The sequence below is a fragment of the Sinocyclocheilus rhinocerous genome, unplaced genomic scaffold (genome assembly GCF_001515625.1).
Source record: "Sinocyclocheilus rhinocerous isolate Xijiao unplaced genomic scaffold, SAMN03320098_v1.1 scaffold1099, whole genome shotgun sequence".
NCBI lineage: Eukaryota > Metazoa > Chordata > Actinopteri > Cypriniformes > Cyprinidae > Sinocyclocheilus > Sinocyclocheilus rhinocerous.
This window is the reverse complement of record NW_015634461.1, coordinates 6,757-25,611: the sequence shown is the minus strand read 5'-3', so window position 1 is coordinate 25,611 and position 18,855 is coordinate 6,757. Positions and strand designations below refer to the sequence as shown.

At 36.4% G+C, this 18,855-nt stretch overlaps 2 protein-coding genes and 1 pseudogene across 2 annotated transcripts in view; 2 read left to right on the top strand and 1 right to left on the bottom strand.

Annotated features, from left to right (window-relative positions):
* Positions 1-1,598, top strand: part of LOC107745563 (ferritin, heavy subunit-like) — a 5,164-nt gene extending 3,566 nt beyond the window's left edge. The window contains exon 6 of the mRNA XM_016559455.1: positions 1,540-1,598. Coding sequence (XP_016414941.1) covers positions 1,540-1,598 — 59 coding nt within the window. The remainder of the gene's footprint in view (positions 1-1,539) is intronic.
* Positions 1,599-1,955: 357 nt separating this feature from the next.
* On the bottom strand, positions 1,956-11,297 carry LOC107745562 (bestrophin-2-like; annotated as a pseudogene).
* Positions 11,298-11,734: 437 nt separating this feature from the next.
* LOC107745561 (guanine nucleotide exchange factor for Rab-3A-like) overlaps positions 11,735-18,855 on the top strand; it is a gene marked incomplete at its 3' end in the record, with an annotated part of 13,874 nt that continues 6,753 nt past the window's right edge. The window contains exons 1-5 of the mRNA XM_016559453.1: positions 11,735-11,805; positions 12,281-12,563; positions 15,567-15,768; positions 16,214-16,309; positions 17,225-17,302. Of these exons, the coding sequence (XP_016414939.1) occupies positions 12,370-12,563; positions 15,567-15,768; positions 16,214-16,309; positions 17,225-17,302 (570 nt within the window). The remainder of the gene's footprint in view (positions 11,806-12,280; positions 12,564-15,566; positions 15,769-16,213; positions 16,310-17,224; positions 17,303-18,855) is intronic.

Sequence of the window (18,855 nt, the reverse complement as noted above, 5' to 3'; positions counted from 1 at the left end):
GGCCAGTATCGGGCCCGATACCGATACCAGTATCGGTATCGGTGCATCCCTAATACTAGAACAACACTTAATATGTGATTTATTAATCACACAGACCTAGAAAATTCATGGAAATTCCGATATATAAATTATTTAAGAATAGATGCAGAATTTATTTAAGCTTTTAAGTGAAAGTGAGCCAGAAAAAAAAATCTAGACCAAAACACAACAAAATTACAAAAACTTAAACTAAAATTAAAATGGAAAATATAAAAAAACTATAATAGTATATTAATGATACTAAAATAGCACTTAATCACACAGGCCTAGAAGGTCACGAAAATTCCTATAGTTTATATCAAATATTTAAGAATAGATGAATAAAAAAATCTAGATGTGAATGCACTGCAAAACAAAACGATATGCTAGTTTTCCATTGGGTACGTAGCCATAATATCTACTCTTAATACATACAAATAAAGAAGAAATGCATGTTTATATACCTTCTGAGTGGCAAAAATAATAAAGTCAAACATGTTCAACATTTGCATGCCGACTATAAATATTCTGCAGTAAAATCAAGCCAAAATAACCAGGGCTTTGATTTTACCCTCTTTTCATCTCATTCTGAAAATTAATAATCAGTGTAAAGTGCACAGGTTGGTACAAAACCGTTTAATTCTGTTACAGTCCCATGATGCATTGTGTTTGGGAGGTTTGTTCTGCACCACTGGCTGTTTGGAATGGATCTCTGTGTGGATCTGGACCTTCTCTTTTTTATACAATTTGGTTTTATAATCTAAAAAATACATATTTTTAGATATTCTGCAACAATGTTTATGCAAATGGAAACTATACTAGTGACAGTGGAGATCACATGACCACTGAGTTACATAAACAAGACTGAGAAGTTCAAGTGATTTTACTGATTTATGAGACCTGTCTCCACCCACATACTGTACAGCATAATAAAAAATAATAACATAATAAAATAATAATAATAATAATGACTGGAAACCATGTCAAATTATCCGTTTGATTGATGGAATTTATCAACTTATGCATGTTACCCTTTTTATAGACTATGATGGCGTATTTCCACAGTTATTAACATCATAAATCTAGCAAAGGTAATCTAAAATGTTAATATTTTGTAAAAAGCACTATACTTTGTGTTTTGTGACCTTGCCATTAACTTAAAACTAGTTTCTGCATGAGTGTTTCTAATACAACAGCTAAGGGAGTGATGGCAATTAAACATCTTCCTCACTTCTCAACATAATCAATCTCTCAATATTTTTTTCCTCTTTTAGAATGTCAGAAAGTCTACCGTGGATTTTTTTTTTTTTCTTTTGCTGTTGGGGCAAATCGGAATTTCTGTTCACCACTGCAGACGTTTACCCAGCTATGACGACTTCCGCTACTGAGGTTTCTTAAAATGTCTTAAATGTAGGCAAAAACATGCTAGACCAGCTCTAAACCAGTCTGGAAGAGTATCCATGCTAGTCTTAGCTGGTATTTTCCACCTAACTCAGAGCTGTTCCTTCTTTTTCATCGCAGCACCCAACAGATCCCCCTCAGCCAATGAGATTCCAGAGTCGTTGGCAGAGTTGTGCTGATTGGCTGTCTGCTGAGTCGCCGTGGGGCTTGGGCTGACGGGATTGGCTGTGCTTGCAGTGGTGCTTCTACTGATTGGCCAGGGGTTGTTTGCCGCATTGTTGCACAGGTTAATGTTGCTGTTTGACGTCACGGCCACATTCACACTTCCTGAACTGGCGGTGTTGATCTGAGTTTGCGGCCAAAATGGAGGGGTGAAAGAAAGCACCCTCTCTGGTGTAAATGTTGATTGGGCTGTGTCCAGGTGCTATGGCAACCCTTGACTAAGGCATACTTTAGATAACAGTTTGGGTACAGGGTCCGGAGAGGAGAAAGCAGGACCCGAATGTTCAGTATCTTCACTCACCCAAGGCAAAGATAAACATATCTAAACCATTTAGACCAGCTCTAAACCAGTCTGGAAGAGAATCCATGCTGGTCTAGGCTGGTATTTTCCATCCAACTCAGAGCTGTTCCTTCGTTTTCACCGCAGCACCCACCAGATCCCCCTCAGCCAATGAGATGCCAGAGTCGTTGGCAGAGTTGTGCTGATTGGCTGTCTGCTGAGTCGCTGTGGGACTTGGGCTGACGGGATTGGCTGTGCTTGCAGTGGTGCTTCTGCTGATTGGCCAGGGGTTGTTTGTCATGCCGTTGCATAGGTTGTTGTTGCTGTTTGAAGTCGCAGCTGCGTTCACACTCCCTGAACTGGCGGTATTGATTTGAGCTTGCGACCAAGTTGGAGGAGTGAAAGAAAACACCCTTTTGGGTGTAGACGGAGATGGGGATGTCTCCGAAGAGAGTCGCAGAGGCAGGGGGCGGCGCGACGGCAACCCTTGACTCTGCCATACTTTGGGTAACATCTCGGGCACAGGGTCTGGAAAGGAGAAAGCGGGACCCGAATGTTCGCTGTCTTCACCCACCCAAGGGAAGGCGGAGGAAGGAGGAGCGGGCATGTCAGGCGGAGCCAGGACTTGCGAGCCCATCAACGGATGCGCCAGGGAGCTGGAGCTGTCGCCGTGTGCTCTTCGTGGTCTTGGGCGAGGAATGGACGGAGGGACGCAGTGGATGGGCATCTGAGGGCAACTGTAGAAACCGGGTCTTTCGTATAGAGGCATGGATGAGAATGCGTCCTCCATGTCAGTGTTCCGGGCGTGGCTGGGCATCGGAGAGATCTCGGGATGGAGGTAAAGGGGGAAGCGAGAGAAGGGGGCACAGGGACGTCGCCGCAGGAGGGAGACTCGGGATGTGGGTGTAGAGCGGGGGAAATTGGGTGACTGGACGCTCAGAATGCGACTCAAGCTGCCTAGAAATGGAGTGGAATGATTGGCTTCCTCGTGTTCTTTAATCTGCTCCAGATTGTGCTGGAATTCCATTTCCTCTTTGGGAACGCTGAGAGACAGAGAAAGAACGGTGACCTTGATTATGTTAGACAAAACGTGCTTTTAAATCTTAAAAAAATATTGCCTGGCTCATTTTTACTGATCTATGCAACTTGGTTAAAGGTCACCATGAAATAAAAATTTACTTTTTTGACAGTTCTATTTCTATTAAAGGGGTCATATGATGCGATTTCAAGTTTTCCTTTCTCTTTGGAGTGTTACAAGCTCTTGGTGCATAAAGAAGATCTGTAAAGTTGCAAAGACTAAAGTCTCAAACCCAAAGAGATCTTCTTTATAAAAGTCCACACCCTCCTAAAATGCCTCGTTCTAACACGCCCCCACATATCTACGTCACTGTGTGGGAAGATTTGCATAACACTGCCCAAATGTTCATGCAAAGAAAGAAGGCGTAACATTGATTCTCGCTGTAGTATTGTTGCTGCTGCCGCCATGTTGTGGAGACGCTGTGTTTCTTTGCGAAAGCGAACATACTTTGTTTGGCCTTCCAAAAGAGGACACAACTAGAAATCAGTGGTTAAGTTGTATTTACAACACTGTTCCAGAACACTTCAGAACAAATATTTGAGTGTGTGCAACGCATTTTATGGAGGACTGTTTCCTGGGCCTGGGAGAGTAGACTACAAAAAGGCGGGGCATAGAGGAGAAACAATAATGTACAGTATGTGGAAAATAATGTTTTTTGAACCTTAAACCACATAAACACATTTAATTACACCAAATACACAAAATAATGTTCTTTTTTTAGCAACGTCATATGACCCCTTTAAACCTAGCCAAAAAGCCTTATGTGTTGATTGTAAAACACAGTAGACTTTAATAACATGCATTACATACAGCATAAATCCGTAATATTATCCCACCCCAACATATAATAATAATTTAAGGCAAGCCACTACATGCAAACCATTGTTTTTTCACTGGTCAATTTTGTTATTTTAGGCTATTTTGCTTTCATGACAAGTCTCGTGTAAAGAAAACATCCAAAATACGCATTCATGTTTTTGATTATTTTATTACACTTTACCAATTTTACATCTGTAGATTTTCATTATAATACATATCTTTAAAGGCAGTTTTCTCAAAATGAGTTTTTCTCCAATTCAGCAGCATTTATGTACACCAAACCATTTTATTCCAATATATATTCTGAAGGTTTTTACAGAGAGGTTTGTTCATATATCATTCATCTGATTTATATAACATACAATTTATGTATACAATTTCTAATATAAAATTCCTCAAAACACTCTGAAAATGTTTACCGTCTTCCGCCATTATGGAGAGTACCACGACGCATTCGTGTGCATTCCTTCCTCTGCACGTAAACAACAGCAGCAGCACGTCAGCAGCACCACGCGCATATGTTGTTTACATGCAGAGGAACATAGACGCATGTGTCGTGGTACTCTCCATAATGGCGGAAGACGGTAACTCGGGGAGAAGAATTGTTGAATAAAGTCGTTATTTTGCTTTCTTTGCACACAAAAAGTATTCTCGTAGCTTCGTAAAATTAAGCTTGAACCACTGATATCACATGGACTGTTTTAACGATGTCCTTACTACGTTTCTGGGCCTGGAAACAATTCAGTTGCATTGCTGTCTATGCAGGGTCAGAGAGCTCTCGGATTTCATTAAAAAATATCTTAATTTGTGTTCCGTAGCTGAACAAAGATCTTACGGGTTTGGAACGACATGAGGGTGAGTAATTAATGACAGAATTTTAATTTTTTCGGTGAACTATCCCTTTAACTAGATGATACCTCATTTGCATATTTAAACATAACATTTTAGAAACCGTGTAATACAAATAAATTGTCGTAATGTACTAATCAATCAGTGAGTTTTTTACCCTAATCACATGTGCTGCCTTAAATAAGAAAAATAAATTAATTACTTGACATAAGAAAATCACTTAAATTACAATTACTGTTATCAGTATCTGGTATTGTTTTAAAAAACCACAGATCATCATTATTTAACCTTCAATTATTTAACCTTTATTTACTTGTTAACACATTATATATAGAGGGGGTTTATATTTTCAGCTGAATATCCTGTTTCACTTAGAAATGTCACATTACAGAAGTAAAAAAAAAGTGGCTATAGAATCAAGAGAATCTACAAAAGATTTTTTAATAAAAATCTGAAGCATGTTTTGACTGAATTTTGTTTGTGAACCCAAAATGTGCATGTGTGTGCTGTAGTTGTACATCGGTGGGTTTAAGTAAGTGTGTGTGTGTGTGTGTGTGTCACCTGATGTCCAAAGCAGATCCCATAAATGAGGGTTTGCAGTGTTTTCGGCGCTGGCAGCTGTGTAAGGCGGCTGAGGTTCAGATTCATCCCAGTATTTATCTCTCTCAACCAGAGGAACCAGATCATACATCTCATCCACTGACAGCAGAGACACCTGGGGGAAAGACACATCTATTTATGTTTGTATAAGCACAGGTGCTTACAAAAAGGAGAAATATTAATGTTTAACACCTTAGCAATGCTGCAATGTTGGCTCATGTGACACAAAACTAAAGATTTGATGCAGGTATAAAAAAGTGCACTAAAAATACTCCATTATATCATAATAATATATTGTATTATTAGATATTTTCAGGTGCAAAATAAAGTCATATTGTGTAACAAATAGTCTTGCATGAGTATTTCTACAATGGCATCAGTAACTGAAAACTGCAATGCTGTAATTGAAATCCACAGAGCAAGACAAGACAGAATGACACAAAGGAGATCAAGAAACATGTCATTAGTATCCCACCCCAACATATAATAAAATTACGGTCCACCAGCCAGTTTGTCTCAAAGTCATTGTCATCCTCCCCAAATGGATTAATGAGCTGCTCTGCCACCTGAAAACACACCAATGCAATTATTTTCTGACTTTTTTTGTTAAAGATGATGTAGCTACATTACATCAGTGTGATGTAACCATTATTAAAGTGGTGTTTCATTAAATTTGTATGTATAACCAAGTTTTGTGTATGTCATGTCAGCTGCATTGAACTCCATATAATTAGGCAATGTTTATTTAGAGCTAAACAGTAATTTTATTCGATAAAACCAGTTATTAGGGACGGTGAGTGTGGAGTGGAGCCCTAACTAATGTGATACTTCGCTAATAAGATAACACACCTTGAGCCAGCCCACATAGAAGAAGAACTGCAGTAAGGTGAAGACGGGCAGGTAGAAGTCAAGGTTGTGACCCGGGTAATCCTGGGCGGGGTCGAGGAACTGCCGACCAATCAGACAAGCCAAAAAGAAACTGTACACAGCCACGGTTACAACCTATCAGAGAGCACAGGACATTTACAAATTGTTTAAAGGAACACTCCACTATTTTTGAAAATAGGCTCATTTTCCAACTCCCCTAGAGTTAAACAGTTGAGTTTTACCGTTTTCGAATCCATTCAGCCGATCTCCGGGTCTGGCGTAGCACTTTTAGCTTAGCTTAGCATAGATTATTGAATCTGATTAGACCGTTAGCATCTCGCTCAAAAATGATCAAAGAGTTTCTATATTTTTCCTATTTTAAACTTGACCCTTCTGTAGTTATATCATGTACTGAGATCGAAGGAAAATGAAAAGTTGCGATTTTCTAGGCCGATATGGCTAGGAACTATACTCTCATTCCGGCGTAATAATCAAGGAACTTTGCTGCCGTACCATGGGTGCAGCAGGCGCAATGATATTACGCAGCACCTGAAAATAGGCTAACTTCCGTCAACATAACCAACGTGACCACCTGCTTGCACAGGGAGCGTACTGGGGACTATTTTCAAATTAGTTACTTTTTTATAGAGTAACGCAATATTGTAATGCATTACTTTTAAAAGTAACTTTCCCCAACACTGTCAGTTACTACCCAGCACTGCATATATGAGTTTTCTTGAATATATTACAAATGGTATTCTATGATAAATACCATCATCATAAATGGCAAACATTAAAACAGTAAAATAAAATCGGATATTAACCAAACATTTTTATTCTATACGAAATATTCTGGTAAAAAAAAGTGATATTTATGACACATATACAATCAGAATCACAGGAGTGATGAGTCTATATATACACAGACAGACATACGTTGAGGATGGCGGTCATTGCGACGTCATTATTGATGCGTCCTTCAGATCGAGCTCTCATGGCCAGACTGACAAACCACATGCAGGGAACCCAGAACTTATTATGAGGGGAGGGCAGTTCCTCTAACTGCCTCAGTTCCTCAGCCGTCATCAGACCTACAGTACAGGAGAGTTTTCAACCCATATGACTTTCTCCCAAAATGAAGAATGTTGACTTTGCTCTTTTGCATGAAATCATACAGTGATCAGGGGCTGTCAAGCTCCAAAAATCACGGGGGGGGGGGGCCCAGGTTACCTTTGAGGTCTGGTACAAATATGACATACAAAAATACATAGGCTACAGGCTCATTTGTATGCACGATTAATCATTAAAAGATCGTGATCTCGATTCAAACAAACACAATCTTATTTCTAAATGACGATGATTCCGCTATGTCTATTAAGCCTTTGAAATCACAATCACATCCGAATATTTAAACCTGCTTTCGTGCAGCCGCTGATCCAGAAAGATTGTATATGTTACATTATGCCAGTAGGTGGTGACCAGTGACTGTTAAAATGTATTTGATGTCTGAATCATTCATTCAAGAGATAGGCCTACGTTCAAAATCTCCGGACGAAACATTATATATTTATTTCAAATTATTTTTTACGTAATGAATTCATTTAAATGAATAAATATTTTCAAATAGACTCATTTATAACATTAAATAAGCATTTTTTCAGAAACTCAAGTAAATTGTCCTACAAATTATTTTGTTTGGTTGTCTAATGTTTTGTTTTCAGAATCGTGGGAGAACGGTGATCTCTATTCTAAAAATCAATTATCCAGAGGCATAGCTTAAAAAAATACATAACTAATACTATTAGTAGCCTACTGTTTCTAATATTAAAACTAGACTAGGATGTAAAAGGTACAATCTTACAGACTTTATGTAGTACATTAACAAGGATTTGGTACAATTACAATGCCCCCCTACAAAAGTACAAAGCACTTTTACAGGGTTTTTGTCATTTTTGCAGCCCCATTCACTTTTATTGTATAGAATAAAACAGTCCAGCACTGTATAAATAAAAGTGACTTGACATGAGGTTGAGTAAATTATGACAGAATTTACGTTTGTGTGAACTATATACAGCCAAAGCTCTTAGGGATCTGGCCGTAATTCCTTCCTGTTTCCCCTTTGAGGTTAAATCCCAGATACTGAAAGGTAGCGGCACAAAACATGGCTTTAATCGCTGTTCTAGGCCACATTTCTTGGCCTGAATCCCCTGCTTGAACCAGGTGGCTCATGGTCGGGAACCTCTTGTAGACGGCGGTGCTGACCGAGCGGTAGATCAGGATGCCTGACAGGTTGGCGTAACGCATTAGACTCCTGCAGACGAGTCTGGCCCCTTCATCTGCACCCCAGACGTGTCCGCTAACCAGCGCTGACAGGCGATCCGGCCACGGGATGCTCTCGAACTGACCCCACCAACGAGTCACCACAAGAGTCACGTAGAAACCTGCAAGAAGAGAGAGAAGTTGAGAATTGATTGTTTTAATCCCAAAAAAAGCACTACTGTAAATCAGGTTTACCCAGTACGAATGACACGGGAATCAGTTGCGCTTACTGATCGCAGTACACGGAGAGCTTCTCGAACATCCTGCACTGCTCTTCAGTCAGTATACACCTGTCAATCAAAGAGTGCATATTTCAATAACTGGTGATTTATTAAATAAAACTATTAAAAGTAAAACTCTTTGTCACTGTAGACTGAAAGAAAATTTGAACAATAATTTGCACGGACAAAACACCCTTACAATGCTTTTTTCTGATGTTACAACAGTAACATTATGAATTTAGAGATGCACCACTCATTCAATTCTTTGGGTAACACTTTATTTTAAGGTGTCCTTGTTACACATGTTACATGTACTTACTATTATAAAACGGATGGTTCCGGTCCTTGATTCTGATTGGTTGAGCCAAGTTCGAAGCTGTTGTAAATTACTCTACAAACAATACACCTTTGTTTACTTCTGTGTGTTGCTCGGCAACCACTTTGTTGGAACCACAACCGATTCAGAGGAACTACATTGTTTGGCGGAAGAATAATGCTTTTATTAATATTACACTTTATTTGCTCTGTTCTATTTTGTGAAACCTTACTACGTATATGGAATAACCGTTTTATAAAAGCAATAAGCCCCGTGAAGCCATGGTTTACAGTGAATTTATAACAGCTAAGGGGGTTTTAGGAACTCTGCTTCGTGTCGTGCCTAACAACGCCCCTTAGCTGTTATAAATTCACTGTAAACCACGGCTTCTTGGGGCTTATTGCTTTATTATAATAACAATAAATTATGCATAATTACATGCGAGTAACACTAAGACAAACCCTAATCCTAATCATATAGTAAGTACATGTAGTTAATTAATGTTACTCAGTACTTAAATGTATAATTACACTGTAACAATGACACCTTAAAATAAAGTTTTACCATTCTTTGCAGTAACTTGACCATATGGATTTGGTAATCAGTTAGCACCATCAAGGGCGAAGAATTTATTAGGGATGCTCGGGACATGTCCCTGTCGATATCCAGTGACTACTAAATTGTCCCCAGCAGTAATTTTGATCAAACATGATACCCAAAATCAAACATACACGCTTGAGTACCATAGTATATCAAAGTACCACGTTTTTTGGACATGTACCATGACAGGTAATGCCATGGTATATAAATATGGTAATCATTTACTGTAGTATCCTGGTACATATTAAAATACCATAGTATTAATATATTTTTATTTACCATGGTAATCTTTGAAATAGCTTTTGGAGTACCATATACATTTCAAACCTAAAAAAGTACCATGGTACAACCACTGATACTGAAATGTATTTACATGTTACTCCAATATACTTTCAACAATACTGTGCTACTAAATATGGTAAACGTTAAAAAATAAACATGGTAATGTCATGGTACCATGTCCCAAATCCTTATGGTAGTACTTTAGTAAGTACATGTCCTTACAAAAAAAAAAAAATACCATGGTAAAGTGATGGTAATATTATGGTACTCTGAAACATTTTGAACATGTACTATGGTAGTAACATGTTTTTAGGGATGTACCATGGTAGTACCATACTGCATCTTTGCAGTAAATTCAAAATATGAAAATACCATGGTATATGGATTTGGTATATAATTTATTAGCACCATAGTATATCAAAGTGCCATGGTATTATCGTGTTTTTAGACATGGTACAAAGGTAATCCCATGTTTTTGGACATGTAGCATGGTAGGCAATGCCATATGTAATGCCATAAAGTCCAAATAAGATATCAATCATGGTACTTTGAAATATACCAGCGCTACTGAAATTCATATACATGTTACGCCAACATACTTCCAGAAATACTATACTACTACTATTGTAAATATTAGTACCACAGTATTCTTGAACATACCATGTACTTGATAATGCTACCATGATATATGTCTTAAAAACATGGCACTTTTGTCTTTTAATACCATGATACATATCAAAACACCATGGTATATCTATCTAACACCATTACTTTACCATCGTACCATCACTATAAGCTTGGCTCAAGTAAAGAAAGTGAAGAATCAGTGTTCACCTGTATGTGATGCTGATGGTGCCATACATCACAGTGAAGATCAGCAGCTCTCGATATAACAGTTTGTAGATGCTTCCTTTCCATCGCAGAAGCAGGCGATAAAAGGTGCCCAGGCGCGCATCTGCCACCCGCCGTGAGTATGTCACCGTCATCGCTGGACAGGAAGACCACTCACAGCCTGTCAATCACAGTCTCTACTGACCTTGATTAGAGATGATAAGCATGGACATCTACACCAGGAAACACATGCATGCATGCTCAGCACTGGCTGAATCAGATGTTAGTAAGCATGCATCAGCATCTAAACTAATTGCAACAAGCCAGTTATATTCAAATGCATGGGTCAAATGAAGCAAATGTGAGAAGTATTAAAAGAGAAACAGAAAACATCAGACTGTACGTCCATCATATCAAATGCAACTGCTTTCCATTCCTTGTCTGTAGGCCTGAAACATTGTATCTGTAAGAAAAAAGCAACTCTACTCACAGCGTGTGATGTTTTGGGAGTTGACGTCTTTACCGGAACCGTTAAAGACGGGAAAGATCGAGCAGAGACACCCACACCTCCGGTCACTTGACCTGTTAATCTGTTTTCCACTAACAAAGAGGCATTGTGGAAAACTGGGGGGTTTGTTAATCTGAGCAAATCTTTCAAAACTCACACACGCACAAACACTCACACATTCTCCATTAAAAGAGTCATGTATTAATTGCAGTTATGAAATGTAAATATTATGTAGATGCACAGGAAATCAACATTTCTTAATCTATCATGTGGAGTTTAGGCTCCAATAAACACTTTCTGATCACAGAGGCCCTCAGCAGGGTGTTTAGTGCACTATGTAGGGCCCTCTAGTGGAGGAAATGCACCTCTGCGTGTGGCCCCATTTCATTAACCCATGCCTGAACACAAGTGCTGGAACTCCGTTCAGGGTTGGAACGACAGTGCAACTTGTGTCATCCAGTGTGAAGACCTGCAACTGTTTAGATACTCAAAACATGCTAATAGCATCTGAGAGTGTATTTAACGAGAGTAGGGTATTTGAAAGTGCTTTTGCATGAAGAGTCTGTGGAGAAAAAGCCGCATTAGGTCACTGGGGTAAGCCTGATTGTTCTGTTGTGTTCTGTCATTGTATTTGACATGGGAAGGACTCGGAGACGTTTGATACATCCTATTATATGGCGCATTTTAAAATGACACTTACACTTCACCCTTTCTATATCAAAAGCAACTACAAAATTTTTTTGAACATTTTATCATATCATTAATGTCATAACTTTTATTTCCAGTTTACAGCATATATAATTATTTTATACTTTTATGTATAAAAAGAATAAATGTTGTAGTTGTAGTCTGAGTATTTATCCATTTTCATATTTAAATACTTTCCAGTTTTGTCTCTTTGAGAGCATGTTAGGTAGATATTTAACTACATTTTTGCAAACATTAGGTTATGGTGCAATGCTTTAGTTACACTTTGATGAACTGAATGGAAACTTTAGCAGTGATGCATGAAAAAAAACTACAAAGTCTTAATCTCTGAATGTGAATCTAATCTCTCTGTATTTAACAGGCTGGCTGTGAGAAATGCAGCTGAAGTGAGTGCACTCACGGCGAGTGTGTGTTTTTAAGAGGTGCTAGACTGGGAATATACTTTCTGTGATGGACGCCTTTGAAGGAATCCATCGTGTGCAGCTCTCCTCCTCAACTCCTGCACGCTCCAGGTCTGTTCCAGGGTACGAGGTGCTGGTGGCAGGGAATTCTGGGATAGCTGTATACTCGTCACCTACATTTTTTGGCAAAGGTGATTTTACGGATCAGCATACAGCAGAGAAAGAGAGATGCCCGGTCGGGAGGTACGTCAAGATTTCACCACAAAAAGTACCATAGTATTACTCTGTTTGCTTTTTATAGATTTAACTTCAATAACGTCTAATGTTATGAACAACTGCTAAATGGTGAGCAAAATCTTTCACCCACAATTATTTTTGTGAATGTATAATGAGGATTTAAACGCATCCTGCTGAATGAGCAGAACTGTAGGCACACAATATCAATGTGTGAAAATCAATCAGAACTAGGAACATTTAAGTAACAACATAATATAACAAAAATACAACATATATAACAAATTTACTCAACAAAACACAACACATAAAATAACATACGCAACATAACATAATGGAACAAACAACATATCAGAACTGAATAAACAACATAACATAACAAAATAACAGAATGGAACAAACATACTACAACTGAACAAACAATTTAATGAAACATAACAACATAACATAACACAATAAAACCAACATAACATACCAGAACTGAACAATTTAATGTAACATAATGTAACGTAACATAGCGTAACTTCACATAACGCAACGTAACATAACATAGCGTAACGTAACATAACATAGCACAACATAACGCAACGTATAACAACACACAGACAGAATGGAACAAACATAACATACTAGAACTGAACAAACAATTTAATGTAACATAACAACGTAACGTATAAATGTAATATATATAATGTATATAATGTAACGTAAAATAAAACATAACACAATGGAACCAACATAACATACCAGAACTGAACAAATAATTTAACATAACATAATAATATAACATAACATAACAGGATGGAACGAACATAACATACTAGAACTGAACAAACAATTTAATGTAACATAACAACGTAACGCATAAATGTAATATATATAATGTATATAATGTAACGTAAAATAAAACATAACACAATGGAACCAACATAACATACCAGAACTGAACAAATAATTTAACATAACATAATAATATAACATAACAGGATGGAACGAACATAACATACTAGAACTGAACAAAGAATTTAATGTAACATAACATACACAACATACTAGAACTGAACAAACAATGTAACATAACATAACACACAACATAACAGAATGGAACAAACATAACCTACTAGAAGTGAACAAACAATTTAATGTAACATAACATAACATAATATGCAACATAACAGAGTGAAACATACTAGACCTGAACAAACAATATATAAAATACCAGAATTGAACGAACAATACAACATAACATAGCATACAAAACAATAGAACAAAAATAACATAGCACATAAAATTATATATGCAACATAACAGAACCATGGATGGGAACATACTAAAACTGAGCAAACAATGTAACATAAAATAACATAACACATAAAGAAAGGAGCAAAATAACATAATAATCATAAATAGCATACAGAATAGAATAGAACAGAATAGAATAGTTACACTGAACTATTTGTCTGAGGCGTATCACGTGATTCCTGGATGCCTCCGCTCGGTCATGTGACCTTTGATTGACAGCTGGACATTTTTCCTGCTCAATCTCAGAGGAAAGTCTGCAAAAACTGTCCGACCCAAAACAAAACATCACGGACTTCTCGCTCGGATCCGGATTCCGGAGTGTTTATCTGGATTAGATCTCAGCTGTAGAGCTCAGTCGGGTTCGGAAAACTTCAAAGTTTCTAGAGATCTATTGGTATTTTTCTTACTGTTTATCTCTGTTCATTTCGGGAAAGCGGAGCTGCAACTTTGTAACACTGTAACTTTGTTAGATTGTCACATTATTACTGTTGACGCGAGCGGGTGTGCGGTGCGCGGTGACCGCGGGTCGCGGGAGTCCTGTAGCCGGGCGCGGTGAGGGGAAGGGCGGGGAGCGCAGACGGAAAATGCCGCGACTACCGCGGAGCGCAAAGTTACATAAACCGCCCTGAAGTTCAGTCAGTGCTGATTTTGATCGTGTACGAAATCATTAACTGCTCTGTCAGACTATATGCAGGAGGGTGTGGCGTTATGTTTTCATGACTAGATTATTCTTATATTGTAAAAGGAATTTGGAGATGGTCCTTGTTTGGATATTGGCAGTGTTGGGAAGTTTCAAAAGTCTTCATCACTTGAATTAAGATTATAATCATTTAATTTTAAAGGGGGTAGATATGTGGGGGCGTGTTAGAACGAGCCGTTTTAGGTAGGCGTGGCTGACTCTTAACTTTTATAAAGAATATCTCTTTGGATTTGAGACTTTAGTCTTTGCAACTTTACAGATCTTCTTTATGCACCAAGAGCTTGTAACACTCCAAAGAGAAAGGAAAAATTGAAATCGCATCATATGACCCCTTTAAAGCACAGCCACCACAAAATCAGACTTTAGCACCTCTTTTTACTTTGAAATCATTCTGAGGTTAAATACTGATTTAAAATCATAACAATTAACAAGAAATAGTTTAATAGCTAGATACTGTTTTGGAAATCAAATCTTTGCATAGCTATATGACTGGAGACACTGGCATCTAACAATGCCTTGGAAAAAAACAGTTAATCTTAAATAAAGCGTGTACATAAACCCAAATAGGAAATAAAACAGTTATCAATTAAGCATGTGTCGTATTCTGTGTCCTAAACTCCTGAAACATTGGTGTCTCATATTTTAGAGCAATCACTGTAATTTAATCTGTGTGTGTGTGTGTGTGTGTGTGAAAATATTCAAATGTAACCCCCTTTGTAATCGTTAACATTTTCATAAGTAACTGTAATTTAATTACACATTTTTCTCAGTAACTGTAACTGATTACATTTACATTTATTTTGTAATTAAATTACATAATTCTGTTACATGTAACTAGTTACTCCCCAACACTGGCAACAGGACAGTTAGGAATCACAGTGGGATCTAATTTAGTTTTATAGCCTTGAAACATTTTGTTTAAATGTAATAATTAATGTCCAATATGCATCCTGAACATATTCCTTTTGGATTTTTGATATCGTGTTTTTGTGAATTGGTGAATCTTGCAGGTTGGTAGACCTGGAGCCAGATCTGAGGCCTGGACTGGGGGGTGATGTGGGGCAGCGGGAGAAGATGCCCCCGGAGGAGGAGGAGGAGGCAGGAGCACACAGACGAGAGACGTACAACATGTCCCGTCTGCGGAGTTCCTCTCTGGAGATCAAGGAGAAAGGAACAGAATTCCTCCGAGAGCAGCTGGATGCTGCACAAAAGGTGCCACATATTCTATTCTGTTCTATTCTGCGCCAAGAACCAGTTTTCGGTGTAAAAAGGTTCTTGAGGTTTCCTTGTAGGTTCTTCAGATCAGTGCTTTGGTTCTTTAAAGGAATAGTTCACCCGGAAATGAAAATTTGCTGAAATGTACTCACCCTCAGGCCATCCAAGATGTAGATGAGTTTGTTTCTTCATCAGAACAGGTTTGGAGAAATGTAGCATTACATCACTTGCTCAGCAATGGATGCTCTGCAGTGAATGGGTGCCGTCAGAATGAGAGTCCAAACAGCTGATAAAAACACCACAATAATCCACACCACTCCAGTCCATCAGTTAACATCTGGTGAAGCCAAAAGCTGTGTGTTTTTGGGTAGACTGGTGTTTATTTAACATTCAAATCGGTTCTATTCAAATATGCTTTATAGACTCTCGTCTGTGTTTTCAGGAGCTGAAGTTGAAAGACGAGGAGTGTGTCAAACTGTCTCATGTCAGGAATCAGCTGGAGCAGGAACTGGAGGAATTGACCGCCAGTCTATTTGAGGTGGGCGGGACTAATGTGACATCATCACTGGCAGTAGATTGACAGTGAACAGAGAAGACTATTGTGTATCAGTGTAGAGACTGACACATGTGCCATGAAGACTGACATTATATTACATTTTAGTTTAAGGGATTGTATCTTTGGTCATCAATTTTTTAGTAATCATTTTGCCTCTAGTAGCTCATTTTAAATGATGTTGTGGTGACAAATTAATTTTTATTGTAAAACAAATTAACAATTTAATATTATTGAATATTGTAATAAATTATAAAATAATTTTTATAATAATTAATTTATTAATATAATTATATACATTTAAAAATAAATCATATTTATTTATTTCTTTGTTGATTTATGGAGCCACACAATTAAATCTACAGTTTAATGTAATTTAATTATTAAATATAAATATATTTTATAATTAATATATTTATATAATTATAATATATAATAATATAATTAATAATGAATTTTTATTCATAATTGTAATTTTATTTTTAATTTCTAATTATATTTGTAATTTAAAAAAAATATTTCATATAGTCTTACAATTAATATTACATTTAAAAACATATTTTACAATTTAATACAATTTAATTTTTACATTTAAAAACATATTTTACAATTTAATACAATTTAATTTTGTAATACATTTAAAAATATATTTTATAATTAATAATGAATCATATTTATTTATAATTGTAATTTTATTTTTTATTTTTATATTTTAATATTTAAAAAATGTTCAATGTAGTCTCACCATTCATGTAAAATTGGCTAAAAATGCTGCATGCATAAAAACATTAGCAAAATGCTATTCAAAATAATTTTCGAAGCATGTCAGACACAGGACATGTCTGTTTCCCAAAAGTATTTCATGTCACAAACCTGTGTGCGTTCATCTCTCATTTCTAGGAGGCCCATAAGATGGTGCGAGAGGCCAACGTGAAACAAGCGGCAGCTGAGAAGCAGCTGAAGGAGGCCCAGGGCAAGGTGCGTTCTCACTCTTTCTGTGTGCAAACACACTCCTGGAAAAGACCACGGGCTTCTAGGGACTAGTTTTAGTCTGTAGCTGCATGATGAGGGTTTGATCACTGACTTCCTGCTGTTCTTCCTCTGTTTTCCTCCTCCTCTGCACCTCCTCATGGGTCTGTATTTCTCTGATCTGTGCAGTTCCTGTTCTCCTCTCTCTGATACTGTGTGTCTGATTCCTGGTCAGCTGCTCTGTGTGACCTGTGTCTCAACCCTGGCAGGTCTCCATGGCAACAGGGTACAAAGGGTTCCGAAATAGAACTTAATTTATTTTGCTTTCTTGCTTTGAAAAAAAAAAAAAACAGCTTAATCCAGCCTAAGGTGGTTTGCTGGTCTTTCCTGGTTTAAGGTGGTTTAGCTGGTCTGATCAACTGACACCCGCCCAGAACTCCTGTAAAATCATCCTAGACCAGTCTGATCAGCGTGGTGTTGTTATCGTTAACTAAAAGTAATAAAAATAGTTTTTGTTAATTGAAATAAATCTGAAATAAAATAAAATATTAGATGAAATTAATAACTGAAATGAAAATGAGAAATGCTGTCTTGGCAACTAACTTAAGTAAGTTTTATTGAAGTTTATCGAAGTACTGAAATTACTAAAACTAACATTTAAATAAATTACAGCTAAATAGCTTCACATATTAAAAAACTAATAAAAATGACGAAAAGCACACAGGAAAAAAAATGAAAATGAAATCTGAAAATAAAAAAATGCTAATTCAAAATATTAATAAACGCTGTAAAATAACGAAATATTTATAAATACTAAACATGTTAATAAATCAATGATATTAATAAAAATATATGAATATATACAAAAAAATAATAAAAATATAAAAAAGCTAATTCAAAACATTAATAAACACTAAAACAATTATATATTATATTATTATAATAATAAATTATATTAGATATATTTTTAGAGATAATAATACAATACATATTAAAATAATATTGTTAATAAAATATATTAATAAATATCTAAATAATGAAAATATAAAAATAAAAACTAACTAAAAAAATGACTAAATACTAAAAAGAATATTATCTTAGATATGTTAATAAATACTAAAGATATTAATATTTTATATAATAATTATTTATATTTACATATTTAATTATTATTAAAATATTTAAATGAATAGTACAAATAATGAAAAAGTTTTACATATAATAATAACAATTACTAAAAATATATTAATAATGTATATTAATAAATACTAAAAAGAAAGAAAATGTAAAAAAAAAAAAGACTAATTAAAAACATGAATAAATACTATATATAAATATATAAATACTACTAAAATAACACCAGTGTGGTGCCCAGGTTACACCAGCAAACCACCTTGGCTAGTTATAAAAAAAATTTCCGCTGGGAAACAAAACAAAATAGCAATCAACACATTTAAGAAAAAGAAATGACTTCTGAAAGTACCATTAATTAATTGAGTGGTTAAAGGGATAGTTCACCCAAAAATGAAAATTACCCCATAATTTACTCACCCTCAAGCCAT